The 21,516-nt window shown below is 31.0% G+C and overlaps 2 protein-coding genes across 2 annotated transcripts; both read left to right on the top strand.

The window, feature by feature from the left end:
* Positions 1 to 424: 424 nt before the first annotated feature.
* LOC142238974 (steroidogenic acute regulatory protein-like) lies at positions 425 to 6,149 on the top strand. Its single transcript, XM_075310735.1, has 11 exons — positions 425 to 579; positions 1,358 to 1,554; positions 1,617 to 1,765; positions 2,685 to 2,843; positions 2,909 to 2,962; positions 3,037 to 3,169; positions 3,249 to 3,388; positions 3,456 to 3,608; positions 3,675 to 3,779; positions 4,978 to 5,655; positions 5,723 to 6,149. The coding sequence occupies exons 2-11, from the start codon at positions 1,449 to 1,451 to the stop codon at positions 5,819 to 5,821; spliced, it is 1,776 nt and encodes a 591-aa protein (XP_075166850.1). The 5' UTR covers positions 425 to 579; positions 1,358 to 1,448; the 3' UTR covers positions 5,822 to 6,149.
* Positions 6,150 to 8,951: 2,802 nt separating this feature from the next.
* LOC142240695 (steroidogenic acute regulatory protein-like) lies at positions 8,952 to 21,264 on the top strand. The gene is made up of 4 exons (XM_075312400.1): positions 8,952 to 9,192; positions 9,261 to 9,365; positions 16,628 to 17,299; positions 20,832 to 21,264. The coding sequence occupies exons 1-4, from the start codon at positions 8,959 to 8,961 to the stop codon at positions 20,928 to 20,930; spliced, it is 1,110 nt and encodes a 369-aa protein (XP_075168515.1). The 5' UTR covers positions 8,952 to 8,958; the 3' UTR covers positions 20,931 to 21,264.
* Positions 21,265 to 21,516: the final 252 nt, after the last annotated feature.

Below are 21,516 nucleotides of genomic sequence, written 5' to 3'. Positions count from 1 at the left end.
TTTTGGAAAAACGAATGAGGAAAACGAGTCGGTGGGAACATTGCATAATTCAACTTTAATCGATACTACAGCTTGTTATGCGCCGGGCGGACTATAAGTTTATCCGGACGACAGTGCTCGTGTCGAACATATTTCTTATATTGGCCACATTATAAGTTAAGTCCGAAAGCATAATCGATACTGCTGCATGTTTATGGGATCGATAACACATTTACCGATTTTTTAGTCATTGCCGACAATTCGTATTGATTGGACACATTATAAGAATTTTTACATACACAGACATTCCGTCCGGAAAAACGTATAGTCTGTAGGACGCATTAATGGGATAAACTTATAATTAAACGGGGCATTAGCAAGTGTCCCCATATCGCCCATCGCTATGGTTGTGTTTATATATTTTGCGACGTTGTTATCGTCACACAGATCCCAGATGCAAATCAAGAACAGTCAGGGAAGAAGAAGAATATACAGAGGTTGATAAAATTTGTTTTTCTGATAAAATAAAAAAATCACGAATATGCAAGCATAATTGGATTTGCAATATTTTCTATTTTTATATTGAATAAAATACAGAAGGTAAACAAACAGAACAGAATTGAAGTTTTCGAGCCTAGACTAGTATTCCAGACGTGTCGCTTGATGTAAAAAAAAAACAAATAGTGAACAAAATAAACTTTAAGTGCTAATACTGTAAAAACAATGGGTTTAAAAAAATGTTTAAAAGCTAAAATGTTCTACAGATTGCTATCGAAGTTGACATAATTTTTGCTTCTTATTACGATGTTTTATCAGCAAAATTTGGAACGCAACAAAGAGATGCATATAACAAGAAGACACTCCCAAATCATTTTGGAAATTTTGAAAAAAAAAATCAACATTCAAGGCGTTAAAACTAATATGTAATATTTCCTTAAGCAAAGAATGCAAGCAAACTTAGTTTTTAGATTTTCTTGTATTCACGTTTCGTCAGGTTGTTTTTCTTTGTTGATTTTTTTCTTTGCGAATGCACTATTAGTTGTGACTAACGAGGGGTGGCCTATTGATTAAAGTCAATAGTAATTAATCGGTAATTATTTTCTATAAATTTCCTTAAAAAAATTTTGTTAGATTGATTTTGCAAGTCCCTTTTGAAACTGCTATAAGTTTTACACCTTCTGTTGACCCAAACAGAAGGATATTAAGCCCATAGTCAACAAGGTCGACGGGACTGATGATGAAACATGTAGGGGTACTGCTTCTACAAAAATATTAATCCCACGGGGAAAACGTAATACTGGCATTGGTGGATGTCAGTCCACATGAGTCGGGGAAACCTGGGGTGCCACAAATGTATAATTTGATATTTTCTTTACAGAAATATTTCGAAGTTAGTCGAAACGCAGTCCTCATCCATTGTAGACGTCATGTGGTAGACGAGCAGAAAGATCATTTCCATACCCAATATAATGTCACAAAATAGCTCTGAGGATCTTCGTAGTGCTGCCGAATTAATAATAAATCAAGCTCGAGCCATGCAGTCCAGAGGTGGAGGCAATATTCCATATGATATGAGTTAGTAGATAATATGAAAATTTCTCAATCTATGCTAATAATGTTATATATATTTTTTAAAGCACGCACCCATTCCATAAATTTAATAACTGAAGAATTCCTTGGTGGCTATATGCAGGATGGTCGTATGTCAGTGGTTCGAAGATTTTTCTGTTTATTTGTAACATTTGATCTATTTTTTGTTTCATTATTATGGTTGATATGTATAATGGTAAGTGTACCATAGTTTATCTCCATTGAAATAATTTTACTTGTATACTCTCCACCATATGTTATATCTATCATCATATTGAGTTGTTAAGTTTCCGCTAAATGAAGGAATTAGCTCATTCTAAGAAATATTAGAATGACCATCAATCTGTTGGTCATGGATGTCTTCTTTTGGTTTCATGTTGAAATTTGAGATTTCATACTTTTTTATTACCATTGTACATCGGAAGAAGGTAGGAAAAAAATTCATATGTACTGTTGCTTATTGTAGTAATGTACAAATAATTTTTTGGTGCCCGTTTTGAAGAGAGCTACGCTCCTAGAGGTGCATTTGTATTCAATGTTAATTTATACAATCATATTAAAATAATTAATGAAATATATTAAGTTAGAAATATAAATAGGCATATTAATGAAATGAGGTTGGTGGAATCTTTACTATCATTCGAAGTGTGTTATTAAATCAAATTTAATTCAAAACTAATGAGACTAATCAGGGAATAATTTTCCGTGAATCAAAGATAAAAACAATGTTTTCTTTAAGATCAATATTTTTTTTTCTGCAAAATAGCCTATTTTCTCCCTTTTTGCTTTCTTTGCATTGCGAATACAAAAAATTAGGTAGAATTATTTTTACATGTATATGATAATGCGCAATTGTTCATTTTGGAAAGAGTAATTCTCGTATGTTATTTGCATCTCCAGCGACGATATATGTATAGCTAGGCTGCTGTAGATCTTTTCAATAACTAATTGATGCCAATTGCTTCATCTTGTTTTCCAAAACCGTAATGAAATTTATAATTTATTTTTTCAACTTGGTAAATTTAAATTTCATGATGGAGGGTATATGAGTTTCGGCCCGCCCGGCCGAACCTAATTTCATTCTTACTTATTTCAATATATTTTATTTCATTAAGCTAAATGGCGATAACATCTTTGTGGCTTTGCAAAAACAAATAGTCCATTATACCATTGAAACTTCACTTTTCGATGTGGTTGCTGCAGCCATATGCCGTTTTCTAGTTTTAATATTTTTCTATGCATTACTCTATGTAAATAATTGGATTATAATAGCGGTATGTTATAAAGACAAATTAAATGTGAATGAAAACTAAATAATAATCTACCAAAATTCTAACAGCTGTCGACGAGCGGTTCCTGCCTATTTTTGATATCAAAAGTTTTCGTTTTCGATGTAAGTTATACGAGATATGTTTGTTGATTTTGGGTTAGTTCCAAATTTTCTGCGGTTTCATAATTTACTTTCAGTGGGTCAAAGCTACACCACAAGTATTTGAAGTGATTCTCATTATAACATCGTTCGTTTTGGCCTGGGGTGAAGCATGGTTTTTAGATTGTCGTGTTATTCCCCAAGAACGTCATGCAAGACGTTATTTTTCGGGTAATTATTATAAGAAATTATTTGCTGACAAAATGAAATGAAACGTTTATTGTTTGTTTCCTTTATTATTTATTTCCAGCAATGACTGGATCCGCTGATCGATCTCCCTTAATGGCTCCTCTTTTGTCAACACAAAATGAACGAAATCCTGCTGACAGTGTTGTTGATTTTTATTCGCCTTTGGATTCCGCCCATAATAGTGATGCAGAAGAAGATTTGGTAAGATCCTAGTGTAGTTTTTAAAATCTGCATTGCATATCTATTTGATGTTATCTTTAACCGCCAGGATGACGAATACCATCAAATGGCCTTGGATTGTATACGCCGAACGTACGATTTAATAAATGCCCATGATTGGAAAGTAGAAAAGGTTACGAAAAAAGGTGACACCATCAATAGTATACATCGCGAAAAAATGGGAAAAATCTATAAACTAACGGTAAATGATTTTTGCTTTCGAATTTTAGAAGTGACAGGAAGTTATTAACTCAATCTAAATTTTTAGGGTCGCTTGAAATATCCAGCCAAAGCTTTGTGCAATGAATTGTTTTATAATGTAGTAGATATGCCTCGCTGGAATCCGACTACTTTGGAAGCAAAGATAGTTAGGGTAAGTTGTGTAGTAATAGTATACAATTATCCTAAACAGATTTTGACAAAATTTTCTAGACAAAATTTTCTATAGAAAGAAAATTTTGAAAAAATTGTCTATAAAATTAAAATGTTGGCAAAATTTTCAATAGAAAAAAATGTTGACTAAAATGTTTACAAAATTTTCTATGGAAATAAAATTTTGACATTTTTTTTATAGAAATAAAATTTTGACCAAAATTTCTGTGGTAACAAAAAGTTTGACAAAATTTTTTATAGAAATAAAATATAGAAATAAATGTTGACAAAATTTTATATAGGAATAAAATTTTTACAAAATTTTCTATTGAAATAACATTTTGACAAAAATTTTCTATAGAAATAAAATGTTGACAAAATTTTCTATAGAAATAAGATTTTGACAAAATTTTCTATTGAAATAAAATTTTGACAAAATTTTCTATTGAAATAAAATGTTGACAAAATTTTTCATTGGAATAAAATTTTTACAAAATTTTCTATTGAAATAACATTTTGACAAAAATGTTCTATAGAAATAAAATTTTTACAAAATTTTCTATTGAAATAACATTTTGACAAAAATTTTCTATAGAAATAAAATTTTGACAAAATTTTCTATAGAAATAAAATTTTGACATTTTCTATAGAAATATAAATTTTGGCAAAATTTTTTATACAAATACAAATTTTGACAAAATTTTCTATAGAAAAACAATTTTGACAAAATTTTCTACTGAAATAAATTTTGACAAAATTTTCTATAGAAATAAAATTTTGACAAAGTTTTCTACTGAAATAAAATTTTGACAAACTTTTCTTTTGAAATAAAATTTTGACAAAATTTTCTATAGAAATAAATTTTTGACAAACATTTCTATAGTAACAAAAATTTTGACAAAATTTTCTTTACAAATAAAATTTTTAATAGAAATAAAATGTTGACAAATTTTTCTATAGAAATAAAATTTTGATAAATTTTTCTTTGGTAATAAAATTTAAACAAAATGTTCTATTTCTTTCAAAAAAATTTTTTTTTCATAATAATAGACACAAAATTTTTATCAAAAACTTCAAAATAAGATTTTTTAAATTTAGTAGATTTTTGGTAAAATTTTCAAATTTTTTCTTCTTTAATAATCTTTTTAATTTCCTTAATAACCATTCTCCCAATAATTGTAATTTATTACCCTTTCTAGAAAATTAACTCCTACACCGACATCACCTATAACGTATCTGCCAGTAGCGGAGGTGGCATGATCAAATCTCGAGATTTTGTAAATCTACGTTGTTGGCGTTGCATTATCGATGGCAAAATATGTGATGATAATATAGATGCCGATTCATCCGATGAAGAAATGCTTAACAACTCATGTGAAGGTAGTGTTTCAACTATCTCGGAAGGTGAAGGTATTATAACACCTCTGCCGGGTAGTGTAGAAAGTTGTCGTGGTGCTAGTGGTAATGGAGCTTTTAACGATAGTAGTGCTGCAGCATTTAATACATTGAGTAAAAGTTTAGGTGCTAAAGATTTCACAGATGTTATGCATTTAACTTTGAATAATGAACCACCACCTTTGGATGATGAATTTGAAGATGCCAAGGATCATGTGGAAGAAGAGAATAAACCAGAGACAAGCAGTAAAATTCCTAGTAACATCCCGGAGAAGGTAGTAAAACGAGGACGTGTTTGGGTTAATGCTGCCATTAGTGTGACTTATGATAAAGTTCCCATTAATCCCAAATATACGAGAGGAGAAAATCTTGTGTCAGGGTTTGCAATGCACGAGGTGGAAGGAAATCCTGATGTTTGTATATTCGAATGGATTTTATGTATTGATTTGAAAGGATATATACCACGTTATGTTTTGGATACGGTAGGTGCAGCAACTAAGAATTATAATCGAACAATAATTGCTAACGATTATTTGTTGTTATTTATAGGCTTACACAACATTTATGACAGAATATATCACATATTTACGTAAATACATTAAAGAGTTACGTGAAAGACGTCGACGCCGTACATTGCCTAGAAGTTAGAATTGCTTAGCTTTTGCCTATGCCAAATGAATCATTTAGTTGTTTTTTTAATTGAATACCAAACGATCATCCGAAGGCCTGTTGTTGTGAAAGACAATTAAAACAAATGTTTTTGAAAAGAACTGATCCCATGTATTTGTCTAAATCTCTCATTTTCTTTGTTTTGATTTAGTTAAATCTCGTCCTTATTGAGAGATCTTTTATATGTTTTTGTCTATATTATAATTTTTTTATTTCTTAATATTAAGTTTCAAAATGTATAACTCATACTTTCAATAAGATAATATATAAAAAATAAATACAATTTTTTTATAATAATGGAATACAATTTTGTATTTAAACTGAAATTTTTAGCGAATCTCGTATGAGGAACAAAGGACTTTGTTCTCATATTCTAAGGTCCTTTTTAGCCTATGTCATGCAATGGTATGTTCCAATTATGGAGAAGTTTTTATAAATCATCATGGATGTTATGGATGTCAATCAGCGTTACTGTTGAGAATTTCCAAAAAAGTACCGAAAGATTGTCATTCGCCATAAAAAGTGACATACTTTTTTGTAGAGGAAAATTACAATTAAAATGGGGTTTTTTGATTTTTGCTACGAAATTTTAGCCTCTGCCTTTTTTTAATTACATCTTACTTAACTCAATAATTCTTTTACCTCCATTTCATCCATTTCATGAAATTGAGGATTCAAGGGAGAACCCGGTTTACGTACTACAGAGACAACCACCGGTGAAAAACTTATGGCGATTTCGATTGGGAAAAAAGGTGCAACATTCTCGAAATTGATTGCCAAATATAAAGGACACTGTCATAGATTTTGGATCCTGTATCCCCCTCAATATTATGAATTAACAATAACTTTGGAATGACACTATTATTTGGGCGAAAATACAACGAGGGAAAAAGTAGTGTAACACCAGGGCAACATATTAGGTCGAAACTTTAATTGAATCTATAATTCTTCGTAACAGGTTGGCTGATAAGTCCCCGGTCTGACACATAGATGGCGTCGCTAGTATTACATGCATATTATTTTAATATAGTACCAACCTTCAAATGATTCGTGTCAAAATTTGGCGTCTGTGAGTCAATTAGTTTGTAAGATAGAGCGTCTTCTGTGAAGCAACTTTTGTTATTGTGAAAAAATGGAAAAAAGGAATTTCGTGTTTTGATAAAATACTGTTTTCTGAAGGGAAAAAATACCGTGGAAGCAAAAACTTGGCTTGATAATGAGTTTCCGGACTCTGCCCCAGGGAAATCAACAATAATTGATTGGTATGGAAAATTCAAACGTAGTGAAATGAGCACGGAGGACGGTGAACGCAGTGGACGCCCGAAAGAGGTGGTTACCGACGAAAACATCAAAAAAATTCACAAAATGATTTTGAATGACCGTAAAATGAAGTTGATCGAGATAGCGGAGGCTTTAAAGATATCAAAGGAACGTGTTGGTCATATCATTCATCCATATTTGGATATGCGGAAGCTCTGTGCAAAATGGGTGCCGCGCGAGCTCACATTTGACCAAAAACAACAACGTGTTGATGATTCTGAGCGGTGTTTGCAGCTGTTAACTCGTAATATACCCGAGGATGCTCGCAGGGAAAAAATTTGGCTGCATTGAAGAGGTGTTCGCCGAAACTGAGGCCTATTTTGAGGCAAAACTGAAGGAGTTCTACCAAAATGGTATCAAAAAATTGGAAGGTCGTTATAATCGTTGTATCGCTCTTGAGATTTTGACAAAAAAGGTGTTTTTCTTCGTTAGACCGTGGACTTATCAGCCAACCAGGTAAGGCTAATCCAGTTTAAAAATAGCACACTAACAGCAAACAATGGTTGCTTTTCTTTTTCGGCAGACTTTCCTCTGTTTTCAGCTGTGCTTATTTACACGTTTCTTTCAATGTACCTAATACCCGGTCAGAAGAGAAAAAATGAACTGAAAGTACCCAGCAAAAAAAATTGGAAGATGTTCTAAAAGCACAACTTTAAAAGCACTTCCAAAAATTTCCTTCCTTTATTTTAACTATACAGGAAGTTCTTTTAACAAATGCTAAATCCATTCTAGAAAAATTGCGAATTTTTGAAAATATTTGAGGTCAAACCTTTCAAACAAACGTTAGAATGTATTAAAAATCATAAAAAATATTTTTAATTGGCAAAATATCACAAAATTTTTAAATTCATCTTCCAGGTGAATGTGAATCAATTCCACGATTTTCGAGTCCTACAATCCACTTTCACCGGAATGAAATCAATTCACTTGCAAAAGTCTTGGTGAAAGTTGAATTATGTCCAAGATGGGTGTATTTCTGGTTAAAAATAGTACTCGAGTAAAAAATTTGAAATGTTTTATATTTTATACATGAGTTTTATTAGAACTGCGTCATTTTTAATTAAAAAATAATAAATTATAATAAGTCTATTGATTCCACTTATTTTGATTTCCGCCTTAGTGAATTTTTGGGTGATTTGTGCAACCCAGCTGGTTACAGAAAAGTTAAAAAAAAACGTGGAATTAAGAACACCAAATTTTCACGTTCGTGGATTTGACGTGAATAGTGGAAGTGGAATTGAAGTGCATATCCAAAACACTGAATACAGTGCAACGTATGTTGAAATGGTGGAAATCCATCATATAACAAGCCCATATGGGCGCTATACCCGAAAGTGGCTGATATGGCCCACTTAGATAAAATTAAACTAAAACAACAAAATTGTTTGCAGTAAAAAATGGTTACACTAGCATCAGTTTAATGACATAAAGAAAAGCCATATTGAAAGTAGATTTTTAACAAGAAAAAAATTGTATTAACCTTGAGTTTCAAAAATAAGATTTACAAGAAATTATTGCCTCCGAGAAAAAATACAATTAGCCGGTAAAATATTTGAAGGAGTTACGAATAAAAATGTTGTAATAAAGATTAAAAATTACTGCATGTTCTACATGTAAATCAATTGTTTCACCAAGTTCTTATCAATCATCATTGGCATCAGCATCCCAATCAGTCTCTTCCAAGCCCATAAGTTGTTCTACGAAGCATATAAAATGTTTCATTAATCAGTTTAATTTAGTCACTATTCTTGTAACATTTAAAAGCGGAATAAATAATAATTAAGTTTTAAAACAGAATGTTTTCGAAATTATTTGTACCAAGTTTGGCAGCTATTGCAGTGCGAAAAGATTCATTTAAGCATTACTTACCACAACAAGATGAACATTACCATCAACTCGGTTTGGATTATGTACATCAAACGTATGAGCTTTTAACAGCAAACGATTGGAAAGTTGAAAAATTAACAAATGCTGGAGATACCGTTAGTAGTGTACACCGTGAAAAATATGGAAAAGTATACAAGTTAACGGTGGGTTTTTGATTATCATAAAAATTATTTAATTGAAGATTTCTTATTAATGGAGATACAATTTTTAGTGTCGCATAAAATATCCGCCAAAACCATTGTGTAAAGATTTTTTTAATGAAATTGAAAGTCTACATTCGTGGAATCATACGGTCGAAGAATCCAAAAAAATCAAGGTGAGTATATAAAACAAAGACAAAACAAAATAATATTTAAATAAAATTTGATCAGAAAGGTTTTTCACTGACAATTTCTTCGGGACATCGAAAATTTTTATTAACACACTCAAATCAAAAGTGAACCCTGTATTTCACTAAAGCTAATTAAAGTTTATTTTATGTCGTGGAATTATTATGTTTGGAGAAAGTTCTCTTGACTGTAATAACTTTTTGCTTACTTTATTAAATTAACTAAAAAACGGGGGGAAAAATTATACACAAACGAAGCATAAATTCGTACTTCTCCCAAATAGTTCATTATTTTTTTTTAAATTTGTAAATTTTACTACAAATGCGCGCATCTTGAACTTCGTAGGGCACTAAAGACATTCCTGCAATTTTTAACTCCAAATTTTTCCTTCAAACTACTAAATTTTCTTCAGCAAGTGAAAAAAATGAATTTTCAAAATTTAACCAAAATTTTTCTTCCTGATGGGTTCACAGTTTTTTCAATGCAATTCTCAATTCAACTACTCGTATTTTAAAGAATTTGTAGGTTTAAATTGAAAATGTGTTATATGTTCACGAGAAGTTTTTTTAATTAACAATTAATTGTTATGAATTAATTTTCGTGATAAAAACATAAATAACTCCAAACTTTATATACATTGGAAAAAAAATTACTTGAATCCAGATTTTGACCTTCCCTTAAATCTGGCAAGCCAAAGATTCGGCTTTTTTAATATAAAGACATTTTTAGGAAAATATATAGCAATAAAATTCAGGCGAACACAGATCTTCATTCTCTTTTGCGATATATTAATAAAGCTATTCACATACAAAGAAATGCCAGTTTAAAAAAAATCCATATAACAATATATATTTTAAAGTAAAAATGTAACATCTTCGAAATAAGTCTTAGCCTATATTTGAAGCATTTTTATTTTAATTTTAAAGATCGTCTTTAAATTTAACTGATATATAATTTAAAGACTATTTCTTTAAATCCAAAAAAACATGTTTATTTTCTTTAAGGAAAATTTAACTGAGGGACGGACGATAATTTCCAATATTCGTGTTCTAAATTTAATGAAAAAATTGTTTGAAGCAAAAGAATTTTGTCCATAATATTGTGTAAATGGCGTGTCCAAAAATTTCTAATTTCTAAAAACTTTCTAACTTTAAAAGTACTTTCAGAAGATGCACTTCCAATGATGTTCTTTATTTTAACTACCCAGGAAGTTCGTTTAATTCAATTTTTTATAACTTTGTTTTTTCATACTTTTAATGTATAACTTTATTATACCCACCACCATCGGATGGGGGGTATATTAACTTTGTCATTCCGTTTGTAACACATCGAAATATTGCTCTAAGACCCCATAAAGTACAGTATGTCAAGAAAGTCTTTTGACATTGCCAAATATTTCAAATTCCAGAAATAATTGAAGTAAAAATCGAGTTGTTAATTAGTTTTGAGAAAAATAAAATATGTATACTTTGCAAAATACATAATAAAATATTTTTTAAAATTAAATTATATTTAGTTTTGGAACAAAACATAAGTTTTATCCTATTGTCAAAACACTTTCTTGACAGACTGTATATGTATTCTGGGTCGTGGTGAAATTCTGAGTCGATCTGAGCATGTCCGTCCGTCCGTCCGTCTGTTGAAATCACGCTAACTTCCGAACGAAACAATCTTTCGACTTGAAACTTGGCACAAGTAGTTGTTATTGACGTAGATCGGATGGTATTGCAAATGGGCCATATCGGTCCACTTTTACGTATAGCCCCCATATAAACGGACCCCCAAATTTGGCTTGTGAGGCCTCTAAGAGAAGCAAATTTCATCCGATCCCGCTGAAATTTGGTACATGGTGTTAGTATATGGTCTCTAACAACCATGCAAAAATTAGTTCACATCGGTCCATAATTATATATAGCCCCCATATAAACCGATCCCCCGATTTGGCTTGCGGAGCCTCTAAGAGAAGCAAATTTCATCCGATCCGGCTGAAATTTGGTACATGGTGTTAGTAAAGGGTGATTCTTTTGAGGTTAGGATTTTCATGCATTAGTATTTGACAGATCACGTGGGATTTCAGACATGGTGTCAAAGAGAAAGATGCTCAGTATGCTTTGACATTTCATCATGAATAGACTTACTAACGAGCCACAACGTCGAATTTTCAGTGAATGGGCCCTAGAAAAGTTGGCAGAAATTCCGCTTTTTTATCGACAAATTTTGTTCAGCGATGAGGCTCATTTCTGGTTGAATGGCTACGTAAATAAGCAAAATTGCCGCATTTGGAGTGAAGAGCAACCAGAAGCCGTTCAAGAACTGCCCATGCATCCCGAAAAATGCACTGTTTGGTGTGGTTTGTACGCTGGTGGAATCATTGGACCGTATTTTTTCAAAGATGCTGTTGGACGCAACGTTACGGTGAATGGCGATCGCTATCGTTCGATGCTAACAAACTTTTTGTTGCCAAAAATGGAAGAACTGAACTTGGTTGACATGTGGTTTCAACAAGATGGCGCTACATGCCACACAGCTCGCGATTCTATGGCCATTTTGAGGGAAAACTTCGGAGAACAATTCATCTCAAGAAATGGACCGGTAAGTTGGCCACCAAGATCATGCGATTTGACGCCTTTAGACTATTTTTTGTGGGGCTACGTCAAGTCTAAAGTCTACAGAAATAAGCCAGCAACTATTCCAGCTTTGGAAGACAACATTTCCGAAGAAATTCGGGCTATTCCGGCCGAAATGCTCGAAAAAGTTGCCCAAAATTGGACTTTCCGAATGGACCACCTAAGACGCAGCCGCGGTCAACATTTAAATGAAATTATCTTCAAAAAGTAAATGTCATGGACCAATCTAACGTTTCAAATAAAGAACCGATGAGATTTTGCAAATTTTATGCGTTTTTTTTTTTTTAAAAAGTTATCAAGCTCTTAACAAATCACCCTTTATATGGTCTCTAATAACCATGCAAAAATTGGTCCATATCGGTCAATAATTATATATAGCCCCCATATAAACCGATCCCTCGATTTGGCTTGCAGAGCCTCTAAGAGAAACAATTTTCATCTGATCCGGCTGAAATTTGGTACAACCATGCAAAAATTGGTCCATATCGGTCCATAATTATATAAAGCCCCCATATAAACCGATCCCTCGATTTGGCTTGCGGAGCCACTAAGAGAAGCAAATTTCATCCGATTCGGCTGAAATTTGGTACATGGTGTTAGTACATGGTCTCTAACAACCATGCAAAAATTGGTTCACATCGGTCCATAATTATATATAGCTCTCATATAAACCGATCCCCCGAATTGGCTTGCGGAGCCTCTAAGAGAAGCAAATTTCACTCGATCCGGCTGAAATTTGGTACATGGTGTCAGTATATGGTCTCTAACAACCATACAAAAATTGGTCTATATCGGTCCATAATTATATATAGCCCGCATATAAACCGATCACCAGATTTGACCTCCGGAGCACCTTGGAAGAGCGAAATTCTTCCCATTCGGTTGAAGTTTGGTACGTGATGTTAGTATAGGGTATCCAACAACCATGCAGGAATTGGTTCCTATCAGTCCATAATAATATATAGCTCCCATATAAACCGATCCCCAGATTTGACCTTCGGTGTCTTTTGGAGAAGCAAAATTCATCCGATCTGCACCCAGAAAAAAGTGCCTTCTAAACTAAAGGAAAAAAATTTCATCAATATAGTTTATCCATTTTATTTCCATTAAGGTAAATTTTTGTGAAAAATAATAAAATTTATTCGTTTCAGTAAAAAAATCCTAAACTGTAAGCAGTTAGGAATAGTTCATTAACTAGAATAAGGCATGGAATTTTACTCATACTATTTTCTTCGCTGGGTATAAGAATTTACTACTGAAAAAGAAAATTTTATTCACCGATAACAAAGCATTCGTAAAAATAAACAAAAACCGAACTAAAACCAAGTTTCCTCAAAATTAGTAAAATTTCTTATAAAATGATAATTGCGACTTCCTTTATAATAGAAAATTTTTCATACATACGAACAGCACTTGGCATAGAAAAATATTTTAGTTCATTCGTACTAAGAAGTATGCAATCCTTTCAAAACTTAAGGAAACACACTTGTTAGAATATAGGAAATTTTTTCTATTGTCTACCTGTAATCGATACCTGTCATCGTAATCGATGTGTTTGCGCGTGGGTATAATCGATATATTTGCGCGTCGGTTGTTTTTTTAGTTGGAATCGCGTTGTTTTGGTATACGGAGAGATTGTTAAAAAATAATATGGTAAAATAATATAATAAATAACAAATAAAATATATAAAATATTTGTTATTTTAAATTAGTGAGAAAAATTTTCGTTTTTTTAAATAAATCTATCAATGTTCGTGATAGTGTATAAAGAAAGAAAACACCAGCAGAATAACAACCCTTTCATTTGTCTTCATTTTGGAATCTTCAATTATCAGGTAATATTCAGTGACGCTAACCTTTTGCAACAAAAATGTTTTATGATTTTTTATATTTGTAGGTATTGAAATTGTAAAAGGAGGACAAAATCGTTAGGCAGCAACTTATTAAAAGTGAAAAGTACAAGAAGAAGAAAAAGTGCGTTTTACAGTTGATAATATCACACGGAAATTGGAAATAGTGGAATAATAAACTAATATTTCAAAGAGATTCGATGCTGTTGATTCTTAATAAATATATTCAATATATTAATAAAACATGTCTTTTATTGAAGATAAAATTGCTTATAGAAATAAATAAAATTGTATTTAAAAACGAAGGTAAGCAGTTCTAATTATGAAGTAAAAGTTTTACCACAAATGTGTAAGATTTGTCGAAATGAATGAAAAAATTTCAATAAAATCATTCCATATATGAATTCAAATTAGTTAAATTTTTTCATTCTGTAGTATAGTGGTATATAAATATAGGAAAATGTTAACTAATATATGGAATGCATTATTCCTAATTTCTACGAAAATCACATCGTTCAAACAAATAAAAATGTCTTTGGCGCTATACGAAGTTCAACTTTTAACTTAAAGAAGGGGTCACTTTTTTCTGGGTTTGGTTGAAATTTGGTACGTGGTGGTAGCATATGATATTTAACAACCATGTGAGTTGAAATTTGTGGATGACAATCTTTCGTAGAAGTTTCTACGCAATCCATGGTGGAGGGTACATAAGATACGGCCTGGCCGAACTTACGGTCGTATATACTTGTTTTGTTTCAAATAGGTTAAAAAACGAGTAAGAATTCATAAAATAGTACAAATCATTGAAATTTTGTCGAAATCCAATCTGAAAAAATTGTAAATTTTTGAAAATATTTGAGTTCAAACGTTTCCGACAAGCGTTAGAATCCATTAAAAATTATAAAAATGATTTATTTGACAAAATATCACAGAATTTTTTAATTTACATCCAAAACATTGAATTCGGAACACACCTAAAGAAGTGATGCAACGGCTGTTGAAATGGAGGACTTCCGTCCTATGACAAGCCCATGTTAAATTCATTGCTTCTGCGTCAATTTTGCACCACTTCCGGATCCAAAAATAACATTTTCATTACTTTTTTGGCGACGCTTTTTTTGCTGGGGTACTTACAAGCTCCTAAATACGATCAGCAAACATTTTGTTTGCTGTTATGCCTCAATTCGATAAATATTCAGATTTTTGGTCAAATACTTTGGATATTCATAAAATATTATTTTAATTATGTTAAAACAATATATGTCAGTTGACATTTTTATTTGTTTCAGCAAAAATAAAACATGTTTTACTGTAATCGAGCTTAAAAAATAGCAGGAAATGTTTGCTATTTCAGCAAACAGTGACTGCTGTCCCTTTTTCAGCAGACTTTCTGCTGTTTCAGCAGACTTTTTGCTATTTCAGCAGACTTTCTACTGTTTTAGCAGACTTTTCTGCTGTCCCTACTAACAAATTTCTTTGGGTGTAGTTATAAAATTTTGTAAAATTTTCATTGTCATCGACGATTTTTTCAAAAAAAAAATTAATAACTTCGTATAAAGAAAATTTTCCCTTCAATAATTGTTATTAGTAAGGCTATTAGAATATATTTTTGAATTGTGTATTGTCTAAGAATATCCCACATTATTGTCCATGTTCGCATATCCTTTAACAGCCCAGCAAAAAAAGCGTCGCCAAAAAAGAAATGAAAATGTTCTTTTTGGATCCGGAAGTGGTGCGAAATTGACGCAGAAGCGATGAATTTAATATGGGCTTGTCATAGGACGGAAGTCCTCCATTTCAACAGCCGTTGCACTGAATTTGCATCACTTCTTTAGGTGTGAGCCGAATTCAATGTTTTGGGTGTAAATTAAAAAATTCTATGAGATTTTGTCAAATAAATAATTTTTAAAATTTTTTTTATCATATTTAATGGATTCTAACGCTTGTCGGAAACGTTTCACCTCAAATATTTTAAAAAATTTACAAATTTTTCAGATTGGATTTAGAATTTTTTTCGATAAAATTTAAATTATTTGTACCATTTTATGAATTCTTACTCTGTTTTTAACCTATTTGAAACAAAAAAAGTTAAAATTATCCATTAAAAGTATGAAAAAACCAAGTTATAAAAAATTGAATTAAAAGAACTTCCTGGGTAGTTCAAATAAAGAAGTGCTTTTAAAGTTGTGCCTTTGGAAGAACTTCAAAATTTTTTTGCTGGGAGATGAATGTGAATCAATTCAAACTTGGTGTTCTACTCTTCATATTCATCAGAATTTTCGTGAAATTAATTCACTAGCTTCAATTTAATTAATGCGATGGTTAGCATTCCCTCCTAGCATACAATTTAGTCATGGGTTCAATCCCAGTTTCTACCGAAAAAAGTTTTTTTTTATATCCTTTTAATGTTGCTGCTTATATTTCTGACTGTGTCAAAGCTTCTCTAGCTGGCTTTACCCTAATGCTTAGTACTAAGTTCGTTTTTGCGAAAAACGAATATCGGTCCAAGAGCTAATTCATAATTTTACTCAGTTAGACATTTATGTACAATTGTGAAATCCTTTCGGACTTGGTAACAATGGTAAATTAAGCCAAGCCACATAAAAGCATTGTCCTAGGTTTATGCGCAACAATTGGCAACTTCAATTTACCTATCGTAGAATTGTGACCCATTTTTTCCCATTCCAATTTCAGATGATCAGATTTTTTCCGGCTCTATATGCCATCGTTTTTATTATTTGTTTTAATTTGGTTTATCCTCATTTTTTTCAGAAAATTAATCTTTATACCGATATAACATATAGCATCTCTGCTCCATGTGCTGGAGGCCTGATTAAATCTCGTGATTTTATTAATCTAAGATGTTGTCGTCTCTTTAATAATGGAAAGTTATGCGATGAGCATTTTGAACTGAATCAATCTGAGCAACATAAATTAAATAAATGGTGCTTAAATAAAAATTCATTAAATATTAATGCGAAAGAAAATCCCACAATGCAAACACGAAGTATTTTGGGAAATTATCTCTCAGCAGTTGGTATGACTTCCACACCGGATAATAACCGAATGGATTTAATAGCGAATAGTGCACTAGATAATAGTATGATCAAAAGGAATATGGTATATCAGAATACCAAGAGTTCGGATCAATTCAATGGATTTGATATAGATAAAGAGAATCAATATGATATGGAATCTTTAAGTGACTCGATGCAACCCCAAAGGGGTTTAAATCAAGCATGCAATCAAGAGCGTGTATGGATTATTGCTAGTAGCAGTGTGGATTATGATAAACTTCCTTTAACTTCTCGCTATGTTCGTGCTCATAATCACATATCGGCCTTCGTTATTCGTGAAATTAAAGGAAATCCCAGTGAATGTATCGTCGAGTGGATCGCATGTGTGGATTTTAGAGGAAGTATACCTCGCTATGCTGTCGATATGGTAAGTATACATACTAGTAAGGAAAGTCTAAAGTCGGGCGGGGCCGACTATATTATACCCTGCACCATTTTGTAGATCTAAATTTTCGATACCATATCACATCCGTCAAATGTATTGAGGGCTATATATAAAGGTTTGTCCCAAATACATACATTTAAATATTACTCGATCGGGACAGAATTTGATAGACTTCTACAAATTCTATAGACTCAAAATTTAAATCGGCTAATGCACTAGGGTGGAACACAATGTTAGTAAAAACAAGTAAGGAAACTCTAAAGTCGGGCGGTGCCGACTATATTATACCCTGCACCATTTGGTAGATCTAAATTTTCGATACCACACTGAAAAAAAAGCATGCGCGGTTCCAAAGATTTTGTCTTTACTTTAACAATTTTGGTATTGATTCCGAGCCAAAGAAGCGGAGAATACAAGTAAGGATACTTTTAAGACACAATTCTCTTTTAAATTTGGGTTTTGTGTACTTGCTTCCAGGAAGCAAATCTTGATTTTTCGATTTTTCAGATTTTTTTCTTCATATGCTATCAAAATCCTTTAAAAACGAGTTAACGACAACTTTATTTTCCAAATTCAGGCTCGACTTCCAGTAGAAATTATGTTATGTTTCAAGTAAAAAACATCTTTAAAATAAAGTGTTGAAAAACATGTCCTATTTTTTAACGATTTTTTGCTTTGTAGTCAAGTTGCAAAAAGACAACAAATTTAAAGACAATTTCATTAATTTTAAAGAATTTTTCTGAATTATTGAAGTCAAGTTGACCTTACCCTAAACAATTTTTCTTTCGTGTTATGATACCCATTTTTAAGAAGAATCACTTAATTATAAGGACAATACGACTTCATTGAAAAGTTTATCGACTTTTGGTCAAGGAAAAAAACTTTATATTAGAGAAATGCGTCTTCTATGCTAAGCAAAATCTGTATTCGTATTTTAAGGACATGAAATCTTTGGCCTCATGACAATATTTTTTTCAGTGCATATCACATCCGTCGAATGTGTTGGGGGGTTTGTCCCAAATACATGCATTTAAATATCACTCGATCTGGACAGAATTTGATAGACTTCTACAAAATCTATAGACTCAAAATTTAAGTCGGCTAATGCACTAGGGTGGAACACAATGTTAATAAAAAATAAATATGAGAAACATTTAAATCTGAAGCAATTTTAAGGAAACTTCGCAAAAGTTTATTTATGATTTATCGCTCGATATATATGTATTAGAAGTGTAGGAAAATTAGAGTCATTTTTACAACTTTTCGACTAAGCAGTGGTGATTTTACAAGGAAAATTTTGGTATTTTGACCATTTTTGTCGAAATCAGAAAAACATATATATGGGAGCTATATCTAAAACTGAACCGATTTCAATCAAATTTGGCACACTTGACTACACTACTAATTGTACTCTCTGTGCAAAATTTCAACTAAATCGGAGCAAAAAATTGGCCTCTGTGGTCATATGAGTGTAAATCGGGCGAAAGCTATATATGGGAGTTATATCTAAATCTGAACCGATTTCAATAAAATTTTGCACACTTGACTATACTACTAATTGTACTCCTAGTGCAAAATTTCAACCAAATTGGAGTAAAACTCTGGCTTCTGGGACCGTATTAGTCCATATCGGGCGAAAGATATATATGAGAGCTATATCTAAATCTGAATCTATTTCAATAAAATTTGGCGCACTTAACTATAGTACTAATTTTTTTTCTTGTGCAAAATTTTAACCAAATTAGGGTAAAACTCTGGCTTCTGGGGCCATATAAGTCCATATCGGGCGAAATATATATGGGAGCTATATCTAAATCTGAACTGATTTCTTCCAAAATCAATAGGGTTCTATTCTGAGCCAAAACACATACTTGTGCCAAATTTGAAGTCGATTAGACTAAAACTGCGACCTAGACTTCGATTGCAAAAATGTGTTCACGGACAGACGGACATGGCTATATCGACTCAGGAACCCACCCTGGGCATTTTTGCCAAAGACACCATGTATCTATCTCGTCTCCTTCTGGGCGATGTAAACATATGCACTAACTTATAATACCCTGTTCCAGGGCAGGGTGTAAAAAATAAAAATTAATGAAAAAAAATCGTTTCCAAAAATTAATTGTATAAATTATTTTTTTTTATGAACGTTGGTGATTTTTACGTTCATTTGTGTGATTGAAGAAATTTCAAATAAAATATTACAAAAAATTTTTGCAATTAAAATTTTAATAGAATTTTTAAAAGAAAACTAAAAACATTATTTGATTCAACAAATTTTTTAACCAAAAGAAAAAAGATCCAAAAATTAATTGTATTAATTAGTTTTTTAATTGAATAAATTAATATATTAATTAACTTTGATGATCGATACTATCGCTTCTGTGATTGAACAAATTTCAATTAAATATTAGTTGGATTAATTAATTTCATCATTGAAGACAAAATTTTTTTGTACTATAACTACTATTAAAATTTTTTTATAGTGGTTTAGATTATTAATTATAATCAGAATTATAATCTCAAAGTCATTAAAATTATTTATTTTTGGATTTTTTTAAAGGAAAAAATTATAATTTTGATATTTTACTACATGTAAATTAAATTCGAAACGTCAACTATAAATCAATTGCAACCCAAAATAATTTCGAAAAATGGGGTATAAACACTCAAAAAAAAAGTTTACTTGGATCCAAAGATTTTGACCTTCCCTTAAGGATTGTGGTATTGATTCCTAGCCAAAGATGCGGCTTCTTTAAAATAAACAAATTTTGTAGCGACCTATCGGGCTTTAAATATAGGACCAATAAAATTAAAATTACAAAAAAGGATACAGACCTCATTTATCAAATTTTCATTATCTTTTCGCGGTTTATTTATTAATAAAGGTACTCACGTACAAACAAATTCCAGTTAAAAAATCCAAATACTTCAAAGTAAAAAATGTTTTCTTAATTCCAAAAAAAAAACTTTAAACCAAAGACGCTAAATCCTCAAAATAAGTCTTAGCCTATATTTGAAGCGTTTTTGTCTTAAATCGAAAGTTTCAATATTTCAGTTAATTTAAGGACAATTCCTTCAAATCAAAAATGTGTTTCTTTACTTTAAGGAAAATTAGCCTTAGTTCAAAGACATACGATTTTAACGGAGGGACGCACATTTCCAAAATTTCTGTCCTACATCTAATGAAAAAAATTGTTGAAACAAAGATTATCAATTTTTTTTAAATTAAAATTTCATTGTTTTAACGAAATTTGTCCTTAATATTTTGTAAATAAGATATTATTACAATATTTTGTAAATTTCGCATCCTAAAATTTAGGTTGCGTAATCTTTAATGTCACGTAAACATTTTTTTCGATGTAGGAAACAAATAAAAGAAAAATACAACATTACAATTGCTTTTCTTTGATTCTATTTATTTAAAAAAAAATTGAATGAAATAACAAAAAGGACATTATTTATAATTTTTGTAATGTATTTTTAAAACTAATTATTTTTTGATCTATTTTAGGCTTTTACAACAAAAATGCCAGATTTTGCTTGTGCTTTGCGTAAACATGCAAAAACGCTATATCAAAAGAACCTAAACTCTCTCGCCGAAACAGATTAAAAGTGTCATGCCTTTTTTATTAAAACCATATTTAATGTAACTTAATATTATTAATTAATCAAATTGTATGCTTGTAATTTACAAAAAAAAAATAAAATAAAACTTTTTTCTTTTATAAAAATATATATATTGAATAACTTACCTTAACTTTACTAATAATGTACCATAACTAACAAACTCAAAAAACAGTTAACTCACCAGGATGGAACATTTTGTTAATTTTAGATTTTTTCAATTGTATGTCTTTATTTACAAATTCTTACATATATTTTGTTTTTAATAAATTTTAAGTTAATTTTAGAAATTTTAAACAAAACTGTATTACAAAAGTCGAAATCACGCCGATATCACAAATAAATAAGTAAATATTTTTCGATACATTCAAGAAAATTTATTAAACTAATTATTTTTTTTTCACTTGATAAAGAAAATTTTTTAGTTTGAAGGAAAAAAAAATTGAGTTAAATATTGAAAGAATAATTTAATATTTAATAATTATTGTTGTTCACTTGATAAAGACAATCTTGTAGTAAATTTTTATGGGGAAAATGAACTATCTACCTAAATTGTATTCCATTTTTTGAGT

The sequence above is a fragment of the Haematobia irritans genome, chromosome 5, assembly GCF_050003625.1.
Source record: "Haematobia irritans isolate KBUSLIRL chromosome 5, ASM5000362v1, whole genome shotgun sequence".
Classification (NCBI taxonomy): domain Eukaryota; kingdom Metazoa; phylum Arthropoda; class Insecta; order Diptera; family Muscidae; genus Haematobia; species Haematobia irritans.
This window is presented reverse-complemented; position numbering and strand designations above follow the sequence as displayed.